This window comes from Brienomyrus brachyistius, chromosome 25 (assembly GCF_023856365.1).
Source record: "Brienomyrus brachyistius isolate T26 chromosome 25, BBRACH_0.4, whole genome shotgun sequence".
Taxonomy (NCBI): Eukaryota; Metazoa; Chordata; class Actinopteri; order Osteoglossiformes; family Mormyridae; genus Brienomyrus; species Brienomyrus brachyistius.
In genome coordinates, this window is record NC_064557.1 from 2498779 (window position 1) to 2521325 (window position 22547).

General features: G+C 42.7%; 1 protein-coding gene across 4 annotated transcripts in view; it reads left to right on the plus strand.

Moving 5' to 3' along the window:
* Positions 1-22547, plus strand: part of LOC125720312 (Kv channel-interacting protein 4-like) — a 41597-nt gene that overhangs the window by 13672 nt on the left and 5378 nt on the right. The window contains exons 1-2 of one of the 4 annotated variants that reach the window (XM_048995549.1): positions 5872-6008; positions 21904-22028. In XM_048995549.1, the coding sequence (XP_048851506.1) occupies positions 5909-6008; positions 21904-22028 (225 nt within the window). In that variant the 5' untranslated portion in view covers positions 5872-5908. Of the gene's footprint in view, positions 1-5871; positions 6009-17339; positions 17431-21903; positions 22029-22547 lie in introns of those variants that run through there. The other 3 variants (XM_048995546.1, XM_048995547.1, XM_048995548.1) reach the window with 3 other exon arrangements.

The window sequence follows — 22547 nt, forward strand, 5'->3', positions numbered from 1 at the left end:
TCCAATATATTTGCATTAATGGATAATTTTCATTCCACATCTAACGGCCGACGTTGCCAGAGAGCAGAGACTCACTGTAACCTCCTATAGCCACCATTGAACTCCCCCCCCCCCCCTTTTACGTGTGGTTACAGTAGACGGGTCTGTCACCTGAGATGAAGTCCGTGCGAGACACGCAACATTGTTTGCTATATGCTTTGTATATTTTAACGTCCGCTGACAGTCTCTGTGAATGAAGTCAATCTGCTTCGTAAGAGCGCGACTCCAGCCGGCAGCGAGTGGCTCCACCCAGTGCCGGACGTTTTGAAGGGCAGCTCTAATTCGGGACGAGGGTACAGGTGCCGCAGGATGCTTTGGCAGGGGCCGTCTCTCAGAGCCGGGGTGCCTTTTATGGAAATGTGCTTTTGCTGGTCGGCGATTTTGCCAAGTGCCCCAGTTTCGAAAGTCGAAAAACTGCGACCGCATTGACAGAGAGCGCCGGTTACCTTGTCCTGCAAACCCTGAGTCTGGCTGTTCAGTCTTGCTGGGACTTAGGTGTGAAAAAGCAATTGATAGACGAGTACAACCGGGAGACCGTGGCGGCAGATTCGGGTCGGGGGAGCAAAATCCGCCATCAGACACTACCCTCACTTGGCAAATTATATCTACCAGTATATCTTCAGACTTGTAAACCCAAGTAGAGGGCCCAAGGGGGCATTTAGTCGGGGGGGTGGGGGCAGAATTTCTGGCTACATCCCTGTCTCTGCCAGACAGACCGGAGATCAGGCAGGGAACAGATGCAAGTTAGATGACCGACACAGGATCACATACATCTAATGCTCAAAGCTTCAAGACTGAGCAGTAAAGTGGATGAGGTTGCCCTCTTGTGGACAAAGAGACCCATAGCACTCCTTCTACAATTGATAGCGATATAAAACAGCAGAAAAGCACAACATTCGCTATCAAAAAATTAACTTTGGGTCTAACTGTTTGTCTGCACATCTCAGTGATTACAACAGGTCTCAACGATTCTGAGTATGTTTCAGAAAAATCCTCTTCAGAAGTCACTATCTCGTAACCAAGCTGTTCCACTTTGCAAGGATTCAGACAAGCCCTGAATTCTATCTCAAAGTAGAAATGCATGATGTATGCTCTTAGGCTCATTTTAAAATAAACCGTCTGAAACATGTTAATCTGCTTTTAAACAGTCTTAAAGCTATGAGGATGAGCATCATGTGGGACACTATCAAGTGTATTGATTGAAAGGATGCATTTTTGGTGGCAAAATGTATATTGTGCTGCAGTACCTTTGATCTTCTAGTGGGGGCAGCAGAATCACACATAACTGGTGTGGCAGAGTAAAAAATTCTTTCTTTCTGTCCATCCATCTTCCAACAGTCTTTTTTTTTCAGTCCTAAATTTCCCCCGCAGCTGGTTTATGTTCAACAGCATGAGGTCGGCGATGAAATCTTTAGGCGTAAAGCTACAACCCCGAACCGATTCCACAGTTTGACTTCCAGTGCTACTTACTGTGGATGTTTGGCATCGTTGAAACTGAACTGACCTAACAGCACCTATATTATTGGAACGTTTTGACTGTTCATTTCCAGATGCATTGAAATAAATTCCAAAGACCTTCATTCCTGTTAGACCCACGATAACCCTCTGCTTTTGCACCAAAAGCTTGATATTCCCTTATTTACAAACAGTTAAAAGCTTGAGAACGGGGATTTCTTGAAGGCACGAAACACCTAAGTGGAGGCGCTGAGCTTACGCTGTGAACGTGAGAGCCAAACGAAGTAGCTCCCGTTAGTTAAGGCCGCCAGCTTGCTTCTGTTAATGACACGTTCTGCGGTTCTGCGGGTTTAAGGAGCACCATCTAACATCTTTATTGGACACGGCCTGTCTGTCGGACCCTGTTTCATGTAACCTTTGGGGGATTTTATGGATCCCTGCCATAGGTTTACAGCAGCATTAGCTTTCGTCTTTGAAGTAGAGCCCACATTTAACTACTAGGCTACGAGCATCAAATTATCTTCATTATCTATTATTATGGCTCTTATTTAGTCCTTTCATGTGGAAATGTGTTGCCTGCATCATATCGTACTCATTGCTGAACCACATTGACGTCTGGGTATGTTTGTTTTTGTTTGATTTTGAAAAAATATTCATTAATGCCGTTGTCAGATAGAACACGTCGAAATGACTTTTACAAGGATGTGCCTGTTCATCGTCAGGGAACCCTGACATTGACTCTCACTCGGTCACGCAAGATGGTCTATGTGACTGTTACGTCACTTCCCTAGCAGAGGTGAGGTTAGAAAAAGCATGGATGTGAGGTCATTTTCAAAGGTCCTGATCTGCTCTGCGGAAGACGATCCCTGAAAGGTTTTGTGATATTAAGAGAAAGAAGTAGATCTGTTTCTATATCCCTTAAATGGTAAGTGAAATTCTTCATTTTGCAGCTTTTTAGCAAATGAGTAACAGGTGAGCACTAGCAGATCGTGTGTGAGACTAAGACCCTGAACACCAGAATTCAAAAATTTTACTTTACCTTATTTTCTCCTTTTTGCCAATTCCTGGATGTGTCCATCAATCTCCATGGCCACATTTACTCAGAACAAAATGAAGTAAAAACTCCTCAGCCTGTGAAATTAAATTTTGTCATTTATCTGCAAATAATAAATGCTGTCTCATTGCAGAGAACTTAGAACATCACTGCCAGATTCATTTAGCGTTTCTTTTAAATTGCATCATAGAAATCGATCCATTGACAAATATCCTTTATTATGAGTCTGTGTCCTTATTATGTAATCAGTGAGAGAAATTTGCAATTGAGCTCTTTATTCACGTTGTCCGATGGCGAATGAGCATTGGGCCTCCTGGCTTTTTCCCGCTTGGTGGGGGCACAGAGGGTACATCCTGCCACATTCGCAATGCCCAGATCCATTATTAGATGTTGATGACACCAAAACAAGATTAACATGTGACTAATTCTATTCTTTTAAAGGTTATCGGCCTGAAGGGCGCTCTCGTCAAACTCCATCTACAATTTGCTTCTTCAAGACGCTCTCGGCTGTATTACCCTGCATATGGACATACATCAAGGATGTACTCTTGTCAAGCAACAAGTGGTATTTAAAACATCGTGCCCAAAGTTTAAATGAAATCTTGCCCGAATGTGCTACAGTGCACAGATGTTTAAACGTAAAGGATTTTCGGATCACTTGAGATAGGGCTGAAGGTTCTTAGGTTGCAGTGTGGGAAACCACACCTATGGTCATATCTAATCAGCTAATAATCGTGACTCATTTGAGGAGATCATTACGTGCCATACTTGATGGCCCCTGTAATTAAATGATGCTCTGTAGAAATGCTGGTCCACCATAATGCCTCTACTTGGTGACATTTTTGAATAATTTCATTGTAACCTTCAGAGAGGACCTCTCAGTATTTGTTGATGGCACTTGGTATTTTCTGAGAAGAATTTCTGACTTCCATTTCCATGCCTGAAATCCATCCTGACTTCCCTCATACACTAGATGGATCCTGTTAACGTATCACTTGATCTCAGACTCCACTCTTGATAAGATCTAAATCAGAGGTATAGACTGGCATGTCAGCGCATTGAAGTTCGGATGGCACTTCTGAAGTAAACAGGCACGACTACGAAGACATGGTTTCGGTGAGTTTCGGGGTGGAAAATCGAGGTCACGTGCTGCTTGTTATTAGTTGCTTTTGATTAACGCAGCTTGAAGACTGGAGCAGAGGTGCTATAATTGCTTTCTGGTCGCCCGCTGGTAAGGTGGATGTGACAGTGCTCTTAAGCTGCAATGCCTTATGTCAGAATTAGCAGAATCTCAGATTTTCTGCATGCTGTTCTCAGAGAAAATACCCTCCTGTGTGAATAAATGTCTCCTCTTCTGTATCTGTGCTTTTTAAGCAGCGGCAATGAAGAATCTTTGACTCTCCTTTGACTCTCCTTTGACTCTCCTTTGACTCTTCTTTGACTCTTCTTTGACTCTCCTTTGACTCTCCCTTGACTCTCCTTTGACTCTTCTTTGACTCTCCTTTGACTCGTCTTTCACTCTCCTTTGACTCTCCTTTGACTCGTCTTTCACTCTCCTTTGACTCTCCTTTGACTCTCCTTTGACTCTCTTAGCATGCTTTATTCATTCCCTAATGCCGGCAATGTTCAGAACACCAATAACCGCATCAGTGCTGCCCCCAAATGGTCAGACTTTCACATTAACTTCCAGGATCCGTACACTGCGATATCAGTCAAGAGTCTGGACACACAAACTGAAAATCACTTGGTTTTCAACAAGAAAACGACCCTAAGCACACCTCGAGGTTATGTGAGTAGCGTATATTCGTGAGATATTTGAGATGTTGAACATTTCTCCTGGTTGTTGCAATATTGGACATGAACTACTAAGTTACCTTGAGGCCTTTTACTATCTGGTGAATCATATAGCTAAAATAGGAATGAATGCATTTAAAGCAGGTGTGTCCAGAATTTTGACTGGTATAGTATATAGCGCTTGTGAGATCGAAGCATGATATGTAGTTTAAAAGAGTTCCGCATACATTCAGAAAATGTCATGTGTCAGAACACAGACAAAAGGGCCTTGTTTTATGAGGGATGCACTTTAACATACGAATTCAGATTAACACGTGATTTGGTTGGATGCCTCGTTACCAGTATTAATGCTGAATCTTCCTCGTTTTCGTCGGATCTTGCTTCTGCGTTTGCTTCGCCTTTACGTTCCTCAAAAGTAGCCATCAGCACTTGATCCCGTACGTAGTCCACTACTTTCACTACTCAGTCAGCCATGGTGTACAAGGAAGGACGATGAGGGGGGAGTCGGGTTCACAACTCCCTGTTGAGGGAAATGAGGCCTAGAGTGAAACTGGAGCTGTGACCACTTATCACTGGATCACCGGGTGCTTTTGCGGGTCACTTACCGGGGAGCTTTTAACAAATTGGCTCGTCGGGTAAATTTGACGGTGAGCCCGTTCTGGAGAAAGTAAACTTATGGAACTCTAGGCTACGTCAGTTTTAATACTTTCTTCATAGCACCTCCACAAGCAAGTTCTATTTTTCCATTTATCGTAGCTACTCTACTGCTTGTGAATAATCAATGTTTTCATTGATTACCGCTCATCTAAAAGGCTTTGCTCCTGGTGTCAAATGAGAAAAATAACTTTAGCTGCTGTTTCCTTTTGAAGAAAAATTTCGTCTTTTTGCGGAATGCAGACTAGAATGTTTGGAGATGGAGTGCATCGTCCGACGGGTAACAATTCACCATGGATAATTTAGGATGTTTTCAGCATTATTGATCATGAGATATTGACCCGGACAAAGGACCGTGTTATTATAGGAGTTAGCCTTTCTTTCGTGACGGCGAAACGTTCATTTATGGCTGATCGCTCCTTTGTGAAATTTATGGGAATTCAATACGGTTCGATGAGCACGCTCCTATTCCAATGTAAGCTTTGGGCCACGGAGCTACTTGTTTGTTTGAGGTCTCGTTGCCCCAGCAACAGATTATACTGGACAATGTTATGTTGAGTCCCCTGGGCAGAGTAGGGGGGGGGGTGTTATCCCTGATGTGTGGCTATCACACCTTTGCTGGGGCATCAGGGGATTGATGTCTCCCTTAATTCATGGGCGTCTGACTGCGGAGGCAAGATAACAAGGATCTGGGTAATTGGCAGTGGATAGTTCATCCGGTTCCCACCCCTGCCGCTGACGATGGGCGCACTCACGTCCTCACTCTCCCCCCGTTCTCTCTCTCCCTCCCTCCACTCCGGGTCCGTCTTTTCTGCCTAAAGCTGAGATGTCGACTGCCTCAGCGTAGTTGAAGTCAGGAGGGCCCAGTGCGGTTTCCTTGCCGGCGTGACGGGACCATGGTCTAACACGACCATGAACTTGGAGGGACTCGAGATGATCGCCGTGCTGGTGGTGGTGGCCGTGCTGGTCAAGGTCCTGGAACAGTTGGGGTTCCTCGAAGGAATCACCGACGGTAAGGAAGCGCAGAGGCTTTTTTTCTCCCGATTATTCCGCCTTGAGAGCTTATGCGCTGAACTAACTTTGATTCGTGTCGACGCTGAAAGCTACAGTAGGCTACGAGACTATTAAGTATTTACGATGTGCTTCTTATTTATCAGTTAGTGGATCTGTAGAAAGCGAGGGCACTTACTGAAATATGATCACCCTGACAGAATAGGTCACAGGTGAGATATCGTATTTTACTGTATCGTGTTATTTTTACTGATTACAGACTAAGGACCTCGATAGTATGAAGGTCTAATCTACGAAGTTCAAAGTAGAGTTTATATCAGTTAGAATTTCTGGTTAATTATCAGGTTAGTACAAACAAAAATGAATGAAAATTTTGAAGGAATGTCTCAACAAGTTGCTAGCTTAATAACTATCCCACAGAACTTTCTGTCCCTAATTTTCTGTTTCCCTGCTTCAAGCTGTTACTCCAAAAGCAGGATGTCGTTCTGTACGCCCACAGAATGCTTCGTGGTTGGTGGAGCTGGGCTTTTGTTGCTGGGGGGGGGGGTCGCTGACGCTACCCATAGCTAAACTCCACCTGAAGGGGAAAAGACATTTCCCTTTATAAACTGATCCAGTAAAATGACATAGTTGAGAAAGAACAACCTCTTACAGCATCGTCAGTCATGACTTTTCTTTCAGTTCACTTGCGTTTTTTTCTGGTAAAGTGCATTTCCATACCTCACCTTGCCTTCACTTATGTGCCCCAATGTGTCCCTGAAGGCCGCTTCAGAATGTAGGTCAAAGTCTCTGTACAATGCAGTAATTTCCATAAATGCAATAATTTCCATAATTCAGCGAACTAAAGTGAGTCAGCGATTCGCTTACAATAATTCAAGCGACATAATAGTTCCCTGTCATATAGTCCCTTAAGTGCCTTTGTGTCCTGCTGCTCCACTGAAATAGCTGTATTAAAACATCCGTTTGTTGCATTGAATGATCCTATTTGAGTCAGAGGTAATAAATGTCATCTGTATGTGTGCTGAATACTGACAAATTGTCTTCTCCCACTGAACCCAGGAAAAATCTGGCTTGGATGGAATAGGGACCTTTGAGATGAGCGCAGGGCTACATGTTCTTGGTATTAAAACCATTTCTTCTCCAGTATTACTGTTAAATTAATTTTCGGACACTTTGACGTCTAGATTGAAACAGCCACACTCCAGTCCTTGGAATATGGTGTTGTGGTCATGCAAATTAATGATGTATCAGGCCATGTGACTCGTTATACATGTATTATTAAAAACAAACGGCTAGCTGACTGATGAGGTCGGCTGCAGATACCCATCATTAAATATTTCAACTGTATATGCCTCAAACCTTTTAGCTTTTAGCTTTTGGTCAGACGGTTTTTTGAAGTCCTGACCCACATATTATGTGTCAGGAGACTTCTGTAGTGTTTGTAATATTTTGTGGGTTCCAGTAACCATACTGAATGTAAAATGACCCTGAAGGACAAACAGAGGGTAGCAAATGTAATTTAGCTGAATTTGGATCTAATGACTTTCAGGATTTCGCTGAGTCTGCATCTAAGGCCGAGAGGTGAATTCTGTCAGAAATGGAAAGCTTGCTGTTAAGCATTTTTTAATAGTCTGTGGTCATTTGGGTGCCTAATTAGCATTACAAAAAGATAACCTTCGTCCTCAGTCTCATTGGCGGTGGTGACCATGGACACAGAATGATACTTGACTGAGGAAGCCTGATTCTCTGCAATACTTTATTTTGAATAGTCATCTGTCTGCGTTAAGCCCTAATTGTTTGTTGTCTGTTATCATAGAATCTCCAGCAGTAACGTGTGTCAACATGAATGTCCACCGGCCTTGATCATGTAGCAATAAAAATTCTGATTCTGATTATCCAGCCGTTTCCCTTTAGCGATAAGATCCTCGAAGCAGGGTCTGTCTTTTAAAGCAGCGTTTCTCAAACTGGTCTTCGGGAATCCTCAGACAGTACATGTTTTTGCTCCCTCCCATCACCCCATAGGGAGCAAAATTGTACACAGTCTGTTAGGGAGTAAAGACGTGGACTAACTGGGGGTCCCCGGGGGGACCGGGTTGAGAAACAACTCTTCGGTTGTGCTTTAGTTGACGGGGCACAAGTAACTTAGTTACTCAGTTACTACTCAAGTACAAATCATGATCGAGTATGGTAACTGCATGAAATATATGAAGTAATGATTGATTAATGATGAACGAACATGGGATCAGTATGTAACTAACCCTTAATTAATGTATTAACTAATCAGAGTGTACTACTACATTATTTGTGTGCCCTCAAGTAAACTGTCACCCACACTTCCTACCTGTTTTCCCATGCACTGGCTTAGTAGAGAGCTACGCCCATCTCCTCTGATGTCTCTGGGCTCTTCAGACTCCACAGGCTTGATACACTGCTGGCTGGCTTCTTTTTCGTCCCAGGCGTCCCTGCTCGCCCCCCCGGAACACCATTTGCATAATGCCATCCCACTGCTTAAGCCGACTAAGTACAGTAGCAGGTGCACAGTGTTCACTGAGAGCCTGCATTAACATTTTAAAATAATGATTTTTCTGGGTAAAGTATTAAAGAAAAACAAATCAGCGTGATTATTTGTGATGACTCAAAACCGGCAGTTTTGCTTGTAACCGGATAGAAAAAGCAGGTCGCACATATCGAAGATGGTCAAAAACGTCCACCGTGTCATATCTGGGAAGCTTTGTTAGGATGTCCCTGCTCTGGGAGACTGACCTTCACTGAGCGAAAGCCCCACCGATCTGCTTGGGATGCCACACCGATGGGCAGGACCACATTCCCACAACACTCAGAGAAGGGGAACAATGTGTCATTGTTGGAAATTCAACATGGATGGTCCGAGTGGGGATCGAAGGGCTCCATAAGGAACCGTCCATTGAATCAATTTCCATTTGCAATTCGTGGACATGGAAGTTAAACCACTGGAAGAAGATTGCACTGATATTGAGCGAGATAAGACCTATCGGGCAGAACTGGAATCTACCAAGGACTTGGAGAGACACAATGGGTAATGATGGCACCATGCAGAGCTGTTATCAGCCCAGATCCTGCCCAGACGTCATCACACATTAGGGAAGGAGACAAATGTGCTTCTGTGTGTGTTTCATTTGACACGTAGCTTTCAGAGCAACAGAAACTCCTCGCGGCATAAATGGTGAAGCGTTCGTCTATTATAGCATCTATTAAAACTGATTCATCAGTCATTGACTCTACAATTAGAATATAAACTGTTCTACATACCACTTTAATAGCATGATCAATTATTATTTTTGTATCGTATAATAAAATACAGTTCTGCTTTTATATGTCTATTAAAAGACAAATGATGGCCAGTAGCGAAAACGATTTGCGTAAAGTTCTTCAACACACAGTGTTTAAATATAATTAAAAACATAAAACTTCCTCCCTGTAGGAAGTGGGTACTTTTTCTTTCGTGTATGCACATATTAAGGGGGAGGGGGGGGGGGTAAATCATTGTCTTCTAATGTTTACTTGCACTGTATAGATGCTTTCATGCATAGTCACTTATGGGGAGTTTTAATTAGTGGTGCAGATACGTCCTTTGTGTGGCACACAGATAATAGACTGTCCCAATTCCCAAAGAATATTAGATGCTTAATATCGTGTCGGTCTCCAGGGAATGCTTCAGATCTGCATGGAGCTAGCCGGTAGCACAGCGCAAGTGTCCCAGGTAGGAGAGATGATGAGATGATGAGGTCTAGGGGTCAGGTAATCAATCACAAGGCTTTAGAAGAGGCTTCACAAAACATGTTCCCCTGAGGTAACGTCAGGACAAGAGTAGCTCCAGTCTGGGAATGTGTATCTGCTGTTTCTGACACGCAAAGTAAACTGACCAAAAACAAACTAAAAAGTATAAAGCATAGGAAACACTTCCCAATACAATTATGGGATGTTGAATATTAGTCACATATATGTGTTTATTTTTAATCACATTCAAGCAATACTCCTGTAGTACTTGTACATTCAAAATACAGCATTATCGTACCTTTAAAAATTACATTCTTTTTTTTCTTTTTTTTTTTTTAATAGAGAAATACCCCCCTCCCCCCCCCCAAAAAAAATCATGTATATCGCTTAGTGGTTCTCAAATTTAGGAATTGACGTTGGTGCTTTGGAAGGGATGTAAAGCTGCGTGAGACTGGGGTTTCCAAAGTAACACTAGATGGCGCTAAATATGAGCGATTTACATTATAGAAGTGGATAAATGGAATTTTTAGTCAGTTTGTTTCATAATGTAGTAAGCTGGTTACACAGGCATCCTACTCGGGGTGGTGGTGGGGGGGGGGGGGGGGCAGCTTAAGACGATTCCAAGGGCCCCTGAGTGACAGCAGGATTGGTCTGGACTGGGGGGCCCGTATGAAATGCTGTCATGGGGCCCAAAATCTCTAGCAACACCCCATGGATTTTTGTGTCCGGTTGGACATGGATGGATGCTTCAAATTTGCTGATTTTTACGCAACACAACTATGGACTTCATATGCAAATAAGTCTGCTATAAACACTCATTCAATTAACACGGTATGTCTATTCTGTCATCTTATATTAGCCTGACCGGTGTAGCATAATGCTTTCTTACGTCCTCTTATAAATATGCAAACCATGCAAAAGTATAAAAAGCTCTTGATGCAGAGAAACTCTCAGTTATAACTCAGTTATACTTTTATAAGCATCCATTATTTCCGCATTACAGAAACCAGCTTCTGCTTAACTTTGACTATTGCATTACATTTTACTTTACTTACGGCATAACATCCTCTATAATAGATTACTTTAAGAACGTGATTATATTAGAGAACCACGGTCACCTCGAACCCATTTTAAATAATGTTTTAAATAAATAACACAATGCATAAACAGCCTTACAAAATTAGTTCGGGTTGCAACAAATGAGCATTGAGCGGGTAGCGTGGCTGCAGTCTCTGCATGATCGAACCAGTGCAGCCGTCGTCTTGTGAAGCGCTCTTCCTTGGTAAAGTTTAATGACGTGTACAAGTCCCATTAAACGAAAAGCCTTAACTTGGCTCTCCGCTCGTTCTGTAACGGACGACGTAATTTGGAGTTCGGTCCGCTTGGGCGACCGCGGTCTCGGTGCCGATCTTAGTGATTTTTCGCTCCACAGCTCAGATAACATGCCGTCAAACCCTGACAACAGAGAGCTCCAACCGAAATAGGGCTGGCAACCGATGACCTGCCCTTACACAACGCAGGACCGGCTGATCTTCTTCTTCTTCATCTTCACTTAAACAGTTATAACTCTATTTTGATTATTCATGCGATGTCCTGTAACTTTGGATAAAATGGTCACACTTCTTCTTGCGGTTTGCTTCATTCCTCATTTTGACCTCAGCATGTGCATCGGCTGCAAAAGATCAGGTTTCATAATTCATGGGTGCGTTTCAATATGCGTACTTGGCAGTACCTGTGTTCTCGAGTACCTTCCATTGCCGGCGACCAGTTCCAATACTCAAGAACAGAAGTATAGAAGGCGGTAAAAATCCACGTATGTCGTTCGTGCCCCGCCCCAAATTGTTGCATCAGTTGCATCCTCGCCAGATGAGACCAATCCCATAATTCATTGCACCCCAAGTTTGATCTTGGGACGCAAGTTAGCAAAAACGGTCTTGCCAAGACCTCAAGTACGATCTTCGTGTCCTTGGTATTGAGGACCAGCCCTGGGGTCTTCACCCTTGCTCTGGTTGGCCCGATCCTAACGTTCCCCTTAGACCTAAGCCCTGAACCTTCACAGACATTAAATGACATTACCGGGTAACTGATTGAGTGCAAAAGACTGCAAGGATTCAAATGGTATAAATCGGAATTTAAGAAGAACAGCACCTTGCAATATATCATGTGACATCGCCAATGCCGAGGCATATTCGTTATATGGGTTTGGAACTTGCAAGATTCACGCTTACTTCATTGCCAAGGCACTTAATCAAGCGTTGCCTAATTAAGCACTGCCTGATTTGAATGTGTTCCAGGCTCTTGCATTGCAGAGTGGACGAGAGATAATTATCAAATAGTCAATTTACTTGTTTTTGTCAAAACAGCATCATTTATCAATAACTAAAAGAAATAGTTTGGTTGCCGTCTACACTTCTGGGCTTCTCCTGGTAACCTTCATGTTTCAGGGCACAGCGCTATGAACTGTGGGTAATTACCTCAGGCATCGTCTGCAGAAATGCAGCCTTATGGAAAATGTGCATAAAGGGTTCAAAATGTCTTCATGCACTTGACAATGAGACAGTAGGACAGCCCGACGACGTGTTACAATGCATTATATAATATCATTGCATTATGTAATAACTTGACAAAATGTTGCAAATTAAAGTTATAGACTACTTTATAGTGTTATACTCGACATTATTATTATTGTCATTATTATCATCATTCAGTTTGTTACATTTTGTCAAGATATTACATAATGCAGCACTGTTACGTAATGTGTTCTTACAGGCCCTCAAGGACTTCAAAGGAAAGCGCCTTATAGTCTGTGAGTCCATGAGTGTGATTATTGGGATTGGGCTGTTGTTTCAATGCGCTCACATTGCAGTCACCCTCACCCTTCCTGATCACATGATCATGCACTGTGACACTTGCCCTAAGACTCTATTACATCACTTCTAAACCCTGAGGGCAAGAGGGCAAAGAACACTGTGCTGAGCAATTTTTAAGAAATCGGTTTAAGACTCCTCACACTTTACACCGCGCGACGCGGTTTCATGTAAATCCACACGTCTGTTTATGTGTCTATTGCGAAAGTGTTTGCCACTAGAATGCATTTTCAATTTAAATCAAGGTTAAAGGCTTTACTTTCTGAATCGTGCTGAGTCTTCAAGCATGCAGGGTGTCAGGCAGGTCACTGGAATGAACAATTACGGCACATTGAGCACATTACCATCACTGGCAGGCATTTCGGGACTTTTCATCTCAGCTGGACGTTTGGCGGAGAGTCACACTTGTTACTGTGGTATGATGTAGCCCTTTCTGATTTCTGTCTCGCAAATTTAATTCTCATCAAGAGAAGGCAACAAACAAATTGACTTATTTTACATTATCCATTCCGTTAGCTAGTTGAAAAGGTGGACATTTTATCTCATACAAAACATTTTAGTGTCACAATAATTTGACAGAAGAGTTTCTTTGAACAAACAACTTCAGCGAAAGAAAAGTTTGCGCAAGTGATTACAGAAGAGGAACAATATCGTTAAATCAAATTTACATCCATGATGATGAGTTTGTTGATTGCTGAGCCCATTAAGTCATTTTAGATAATAATGGGGATTCTAAAAATATTGCCATCTTTAACATTCCACGTGGTAAATTGACTTTGATTGCACAGTTATCTGTTTCTGCTTATTATGGGGTGCCACAGAAGACATGGACATCTCGAGGACGGGCTTATTAAACTCTTTTTAGGTACAGGCAGTGGGGAGAACTTTAAATGCAGGAGGAAGTGTTTACAATATTTTGACAACATATTCAAGTTCACATAAAAAAAAAAATGAACTCAACATTAAAAAATTTACCTGAAGAATTATAGATTTTTTTTCACTCTTATGTGAAATATATATTAAGATGCTTCTTAAAATGATTCTAAATCATACTCTTTAGTAACATTTTGACCATGCTTATTAGATAATGATTATAATCAAGCATCCAGTATTGTCCTTTGAATTCTGGAGAATGACTCATTGAATGACTGATTAAAACGACTGATTGAATGACTGATTGAATGACTGATTGAATGACTGATTGACAGTGCTGACCAATGGTCAGCCCTCTCACCCCCTTAAAAGCCTTCAGTGGGCTAAGCAGGTATTATTATCAACGGCCGGGACATCGTGTTTACAGGACCAGGGTTCATATCTGAGATACATCGCTGTCATATAAGCAGTATTTATCCATGCCTTTAGCTCAAATAATTAATTATTTGAATTATGAATTATTCAGGTCCCATCAGAGTCTTCGCCTTCCAAACTACAACTTCTCTGTTTGGATGGAATATTATGTTATTAAAGAAAAAACAGTTTTGTTCATAAAATGAGTCTTTGGATGAATAAATTATTGATTTTAAGAATCTTCTTCACTCATAGAACGTACGCCATATTGGTTCATTTGATAGTGGTCATTTATTTGAAATTAATTATTCAATAAAAAAATTGCACACTTTTGGTAGATCAGGTACCACATAATTCTAATGAAATAACATCTCCTGGCTGAACAATCGGTTTAAGATGCAGAAAATGACTGGGCAAGGATAGTTATTTTCCCGGAACTTTTTTTCATTATTTTAGTTATTAGAAAAGTATTTCTTAGGGCTTAGCGACTAGAGCTGTGATCTTTCCAGTGAGTGGAAGTTCAAGCGGCATATCTACGAGGGTTTCATTTTACAATATTGAGGGGCTTATGTTTAGAGAATGACACAATCCTCTCATCCATTTGGGTTTGAGTGCCGGAGCAGTGTTGTGTGGCCCTGAAGGACTGTGTGGGGGTGAGGGGCTTATTCACCCCCTGAGCTTCAGCATAGAAGATGACTAGGAAAGGGTTGGCAGAACACAGGCATCCCACGGAGCCTACAGGAGCCAGACCATTAACCATTTTTAAAGACGCAAGGGTACAACAGAGCATGTATTAATGGGGTATTGTGGGTAAATCGCTGCCATGATGGTTTCTGACAATAAGAGAATGCATACAATGCATCATGGGAATTCATGGCATCTCATTGGCAGTGAGCTTTCTCTAATGGCTTGTGTATGAATCATCATCACTGGGTGTCACCCCATAACCAGCCGACACAGCTGTCTCGCACGCTCTGATTGTTCCAAGCTCTAAAAACTGGTTATGAATAATAACCGCCTTCAACAAGTGGTGGCAGGTTTGCTGTGGCATTCTGGGAAGTCTGGAGACCAGTAAAGACCCCTGTTGGATATGTTTTACTAGAGGAAGGTGCACGTGTAATTGATATTATCATATCTGCTAATTTGTTTTAAGCTTTTATTAGTTTTATTAGTATCGCTCACAGTTTTTTCACACATTATTTTTTGGTCGTGCCGCTAATACAAAAAGATATGGAGTAATAGAAGCCGAAGCGAGTAGCGGAAGAGGCCGGGAGGTTGGCTTACATCTACTTTCAGGTGCAGACTGTCTAACAGAATAACACTTTGCATTGAAGTGCATAAGTACCGACGTGAAGTGTTTGTGTCAGTCACTCGAGAGAGCATAGCATCTGCAGCACATACTGGGCAAGACAGTTCATATATTTCAGAGGGAAACCTGTATTAGCTCATGATCTGTTGTTGAGTAGTAAATGAGTTAAGAAATGTTTGCCCCTCAATTGAAGTCTTACCATTTTTAACTAATTAGTTAACTGTTATAGTGCCTGAATGGAATACACGGACCGTCATGATTGATTAATGATGAACAAGCATGGAATCAGTATGTAACTAACACTTAGTTACTGGTTAATTCATGCGTTAAGTAAGCATGTACTACTACATTATTCATGTCCCCTCAAGTGAAAGTGTGACCCAATTATCTTTTGCAAAAATTGCATGCATTAATCGATGTTAATTTTTGATGGACGTTATACAGTCTTCTGCTGCATCTGCGCTGTGCAGGTAGACTGCAGCCTCTGAAATGCTGTTGGAGCTGGCAGCTTGACCAAAGTGTCCTTCATCTCGTTAATTCTGACTCCCACCATGGGTTCAGGGTCACCTTGACCTTAAATGTATAACATGTTCCCAGAAGGATAGATATTTAGAACAATAAAAATGACGGGACATTGCAGCCCTCCTGTGCTACTCATTCAGGCTAAAAACCCTCTTTCTCCAGTTTCTGATTTAGTAATTGTTTTATTTTTTTTTTATGTTTCTGGGATATCAAGTGTCAAGCAGTGTAACCCCTGCAGCTCAATCCTGGTCAACAGATAATATATCCATATTAATTTCCGAAGACCTTTTGGAACATTTTTAAATATATATAAAGAGAAATATGGCAACAGTAAACTGTCCAAAGTAGAAAATAGGATATAAAAATGAGGTCATGCTTATTTTTACAGTCTTGGCTAGCATTCTTTGCCGAACTCAACATTTCGCTATTCACAATTCAATGCAAAATTCCGATATCAGCGGTAGCTGCCGAGGTGGGGTCTGTGTGTCTGGGCATGGCAAACTCTTATTCCTCATGAAGGGTCGCTGTTTCGGAATGGTGACTGTGACTGGGGACGCCGTACCAGGATGGCCGCCAAGCGTGCCTCACCAGGAGCTCATTTTCAGTAACGCGTCTTCCACCCCTGCCTTAGAGGTGTCACCGCTGCTCCAGCAGGGGGCCCCAGGTTTGGCTTTTAAGGCAGAAGAGCTGTATTCATTATGTGCATTTGTGTGCCCTAAACTGTATAGTCTCCCTCGGAGGATGTGGCAGATCCTACGCGAGTCGCAAACACACATCCGTGCGGGTGACAGTCCGTAGACGTGTGTATAAATATGTGCGCCAGACAGATCCTTGGGTTTGTGACTTTCGAAGCCCAAATAAACCCATCAATACGCCTTTGGTCAACTATTGTCATGCCGACATTACAAGTACTCAAGACCACACAAAGACAGGTATCGATTTATATGTCTGCCTGTCCTTTCAGAGGAAACTCAGTCAAACACATGAATTCTGGGCATCAAACTGTGCTGTAAAAAAAGAAATTCTTTTTTTCATTTTTTTTTTCCCCGGAGAAAGTGTGGCTCTGAACGTTTGCCATAGATATGAAGAAGGAGGACTGGAGGAGACAATGGAAGCTTTCTGGCGCCGGGTGAACAATGCTGTGAATTGCAGGCTCTCTTTTCTCAAAAGTAGCTCTCTCTCTCACAGACATACACACACATGCGCGATTCTGTGTTTCAAACGGTGTGACTACACTCCCAGCAACACAGAGGAGCATCTCTCAGCCACTGAACACGGGCGGTGCTCTCCACTCTCACTCACAGGCACCTTCGCTGCCCGAAGGTTGGGGTCACCTGCCGGGGGAGAGGAGGGGGAGGGGGGGTCAGAGGACAAGGCCGACGCTTTAAGGCCGCTGCTGAGTATCCAACGGCTAGACCTTTCCGGAAGACCGGAAAACGATAGAAGGGGACGGCGGGCGCCACTATCAGGACCGCCGACCTTTGGGGGCGCGGACGTGGAGTGGACCGGCGGGAACCAGAGCTGGGGCTCGGAGGGGCAGCATGAGGAGGGGGCGGCCCCCGGGGGCGCAGGGTGGGGGGGAGACTGGGAGATGCAGGGGCTGCAGATGGTGGCTGTTGTGCTGGTACTCTGTGCTTCGCTCAAACTGCTGCACCTACTGGGACTCATTCAGTTCACGGAAGGTAAGGCGGGGGGGGGGGGGGGGGGCTTGGTGGATGGGTGTCCTGGGAGCCATTATACCTGCTCTGAAGAAGTGATATTTAGCTAAAGGGAGAGGAAATTAAGGTGCTGGCATTCTATGATCATTATAATTATACAGAGTGTAATTATACAGAGCATATATTGTTACTTACTTTTGAGGATAATGATGAGTAGAATGCTATATATTTAGATGAATATTATATTATTATTATTATTATTACATTTTTAAAATGGTGGTGGGAGCAAGTGAAAACATTATTGTTTTGCATACCTTTAAATGTGCATTTAATTACCAGTTAATCTAAAAACAGCAAGTGGTAAAGCAAACTATTTATATTTAAATCAGACACTCATCAGCCCACCACTGGGAGAACTTTATAGAAATAATTTGCTAAATATTTACGCTAATGTGGTAGAAATGTTGACTTGGTTTTAGTGTTCATTATACTAAACAATGTGATGTGAAACCGGTCTGGATTTGATGATAATTGGCTCGGGTTTAAGTCGAAAATGCTGACTTCTGTTTGATACGCAGAAATGATAAAGCTGTATGACCCGTTTGCCTCAGTAATAGTCATCTGAATGTGCTGTTTTAAATGGCTCTGGGAATGGATATATGAGAAACATTCTGGAACATCTGATTATTTAAATGAAAGGATAATGGTCCCATTTATAGAGATTTCTGCCCGAACTCTACGCAGTAACAGCTGTGAAAAGCCAACGGTTCCTGCCAGGTGTCTCATTGGATTTCACATCTAAATCAGTTTTGTCTGAAAGTCCGAATTTGCTTGTAAAATGCTACATAACTGCAGCATATTTATGGCTGTTACCGCGATATATTTTACTAAAAATACTTTTGTATTGCACAATGATTTTGTGGACAGCTAGACGAGTGTGCATTTACTTGCACAGGTATAAAAACATATATAACCATACAAGAATGTGCTGTTAATGGTTTGCTAAGGATAGATAGACAGATGAATAATGTATAACAGTAGATGCTATCTGGAATAACCACATTATTTTTTTGAGCGTGAGAGAGAGAGAGAGAGAGAGAGAGAGAGAATGACTGATGCAGTTCAGCTTAATCACTGGTTCTACTTCATATGATCCTTTAAAAAGATACAGCTATCATAGCTGTTTGGCAGATTAATTACTCTTTTAAAGCACCAAGTACTTTTATAGAGGGTAACTTACAGCAGGGCATTATTTGATGGGAAACTCACACTGAGTTCTTTCCGCTCCGACACATTTTCAGATTTATTTGAATTTGAGGCTGCTCTGGGGGACTGACTGGGCAAACGCGAGGACAATCAAACGTATTGCACCACTGAGCCCTCGTCTGAACTGGCCGATTTTACAGCTGGCCTGGAAGTCAAAATTACAAAGGATTAATTTTGACAAAAAGTGCTTAGCACTGAATATGCCCAAATAGGGACTGTGTTGTGCTGTAGCGTGTGTGTGTATGTATCTGTAGGTATATATTAGTCCAGAATGATGGTAATGTCACAGTCATTCGTCATGGCAAGAAATCGTTCAGTTCCTGTAGCCGACGGCTTGTTTCCGAAGACTAATCCTCATGGTAAGTTGTCGAGACATGGCTCTGGGATGACTGGGCTAAGCTCGACCATAGAGGGCTTAGCTGCTGGGGCTTCCTGGAAATGATTCCTCACCTACTAGCTTCACGGGGCCTTCAAGGCTGACAGCACGAGTTCTGTAATCCCAAGCCGGGTGTCTGGATTGTCCTTAGCCGGGGGTTTTTGAGCACCATGACAAGTGATGATCTGCGTCCTTTTGCCGCAGGATAGCAGACGATGGCCCAGAAATGTCTGTCCACTATAGGTTCATGCATCTCATGAGGTCATTCATAAAATAAATAGCTACAGTATACCTCTCTGTTCCTGGAAGTCGTTTCCTTATTTAACCTAACTTCCCGATGAGTCAAACTCTTGTAATAATGATAACAGTTCTATCTTCTATAAACTGAGAAAGACCAGCTCGTGAATTGGAAAAGCAATCTGCTACCTTCCTGTATCCATTTACAGTGTTATACACACTGATACAGGGGAGTGTATTGTCTTTTTAAGCTGGTTTTCCTGATCGATGTCCGCAGCTAGCTCGTAAGGCAGTAGCTGCACTGCAGTGTGAATTTAGTATTTTAAGGAATTTAACTGGCTGATTTAAAAAGCGCCCAGGTCACCCAACTCACAGAACGTTCACAGTGATACAGGAAATGAAGGCTTCAGAGTCAACGGTCTGATGTTGAATGTGACTCCACTGCAGCACCACACTCAAAGGGTCATCATGGACCAACAGCCCACAGGTTAGAAATGATCCATGTATTACCCACTATGGTAACTTCTACCCTTTCTAACACTGCGGTTCCTGTATTGGGGATAATTCATATCCACAAGTTGTGCTCTCAGACCCTCTTTGGATTTTTTTGTTGTGTCGGAGATGAACAAGCATTTTTCCGTGTTTAAGCTGACAGGCACCAAGCTGCAAATTACTGCAGTCAGGAAATAACACTATAATGAATTTAAGTATACATTGTTTTATACACACATCTATGGACTTTCACCACAAGGATGTGGGTTTGCGACTCATGTATGTGTGCCACATCCTCCAAGGAAGACTATACACTTTAGGGCACACAAATGCACATAATGAAAAAATTGTTGTGCTTAATAAACATTACATATAATATTAACATAATAAATATACGAGAACACTTTCAGGAGAGAAAGAATGAGATATTTTACAGCCATTTTTGATGTTTTTGGGTGATAATAATTAGCTCTTTATAAACATTTGGGCCTGAAAGTCAAATCAGGTTACAATGCAAAATCCTACTGAAAAAATCCATTCGGTTTATTGGCCAGTTCAGCAGGTCGATGCATCATAAATGTTTATATATACAGCATTGATCTGTGTCCCTGCTGGCTGACGCCTGTGGGCCCAGTTTAGCTTGGTGACATCAGACTCTTGTTTAGGATGCGCTGACCCTCTAGGTTTCTAGATTTTCTACGTTCCGTTTTCTAACAAGAATAATGGAATCTTGGTATCCGCAGTAGCCAAGTCTTATTAGTTGTCATTGCCTGCTCTCTTCCCAAACTGGGCCTTGGGACAGTTTTCCGTTAGTGGGGCGGCACAGTGATACAGTGATCAGCACTGTCGCCTCACACCTCGGGGGAGTTTCCCCCGCGGATCCACGTGTGTGGAGTTCGCACATTATCCCTCTTCTGTCTAGGCTCTCCAGTTACCCCCTAAAGTCCAAAAACACACTGAGGTGGATTGGGGTTGTCAAGCTGAGTGTGCTGTCTGGTGGGTTGGTGCCCCATCCTGGGTTGTGCCCTGCCTGGTGCCCATAGCCTCTGGAATCGGCTCTGCGGCCACTGCGAATGGATATTCTGCTAACTGACACCTTGAAAATAACACCATGGTTTCTACTCATATTTCTTTGTGTATTTATTTTCACTGTACATGCAGCTACTATACTTTCTTTCCTCAGAATTTGCTTGAACTATACTACTCTAGTATACTAACTATACTTTAATAATGACTCTAGTATACTAACTATACTTTAATGACATCTCTGGCAGTGTTACCTCGGGCCACAATGGGGAAAAAAAGGATTAAAAACACAGAACTGATATAATACCAGTGATGTTGGGACAGTGTTACAGCTGATTTAAGTTTCAAGAATCCATCCATTTTCCAAACCGCTTATCCTACTGGGTCGCGGGCGGGTCCAGAGCCTATCCCGGAAGCAATGGGCACGAGGCAGGGAACAACCCAGGATGGGGGGCCAGCCCATCGCAGGGCACACTCACACACCATTCACTCACACGGGCAATTTAGCAACTTCAATTAGCCTCAGCATGTTTTTGGACTGTGGGGGGAAACCGGAGTACCCGGAGGAAACCCCACGATGACATGGGTAGAACATGCAAACTCCACACACATGTGACCCAGGCGGAGACTCGAACCCAGGTCCCAGTGGTGTGAGGCAACAGTGCTAACCACTACACCACCATGGTGCCCCTAGTTTCAAGAATGATAAAGACAATAAGCTTATATTGTTATAAAGAAAATAAGCTTATATTGTTTTGTACAGAGAGAAGAAATGTTTTGCTGGAATTGGAATGTTTTGTATTATTGTTGCATAAGGCTTATATTACCAGCTTTGCACAGCTCAAACTGCAAAAGTCATGTAAATAAATTTCAGTTCTGCCTGTATTTCTTTCGGAAAATGACCAGAGGAGAGCGAGGTCTCAAAAACCATCCTGGCAAGCTCAGGCGGAGCCCTTATCGGCAGAAAATGACCTGAAGTGTGCAATGTAGCTCTCCAAAGTTCAGGAGATGTTCCACAAACGCAGCATCTGGAAGTGACAGGGGCGTGCTCTTAGTGCACATGCTGCCACAGCCCTGATGGTGGCGCTCTTCCCCTGCAGACAGTATCGACGATGAGCAGGAGCAGTACACGATCCGCCATCGTCCCGAGGCTCTGGAGCAGCTAGAAGCTCAGACCAGGTTCACAAAGAAAGAGCTTCAGACTCTCTACAGAGGCTTCAAGAATGTAAGTCATCTAATTTACATCTTTGTCGGCTTTTTTTTTACCCCATAATGATCCTTCTCTGACACCTGTGAAATCCTAACTTCCCTCTGGGGATCATTAAAGCACCTTCTCATCTCGCTCTTGCTAACATCTCAAACTGTAACACCGGTTTCCCTCTAAGCAGTGAGAAATAAATAACGGAATTGTTTTCTTATGCAATTATGCAGGACCCAAACTTACACTCCGCAACAACACTGGATACGCGGCTAACATTTAAGATGCTCTATTCTACAAACACATGGAAGCAGCTAATTAGACAGCATCTCATTTGGAATTTTATCATTAAAACTGAAATGCTGCTCACATGCCCGATTCCTTGTATTTTATAATAACATCCACATTATCCATAGCCCACTACCCAAACAAGATGGACAGTATGACCGGCTAAGCTACAAATCTTTGAAACTTTCCTAATTAATGTTCAGACGGACGCCATATATATGGAGACTTATACCAGGAGAGAAGGTTTTCCGCAGATCT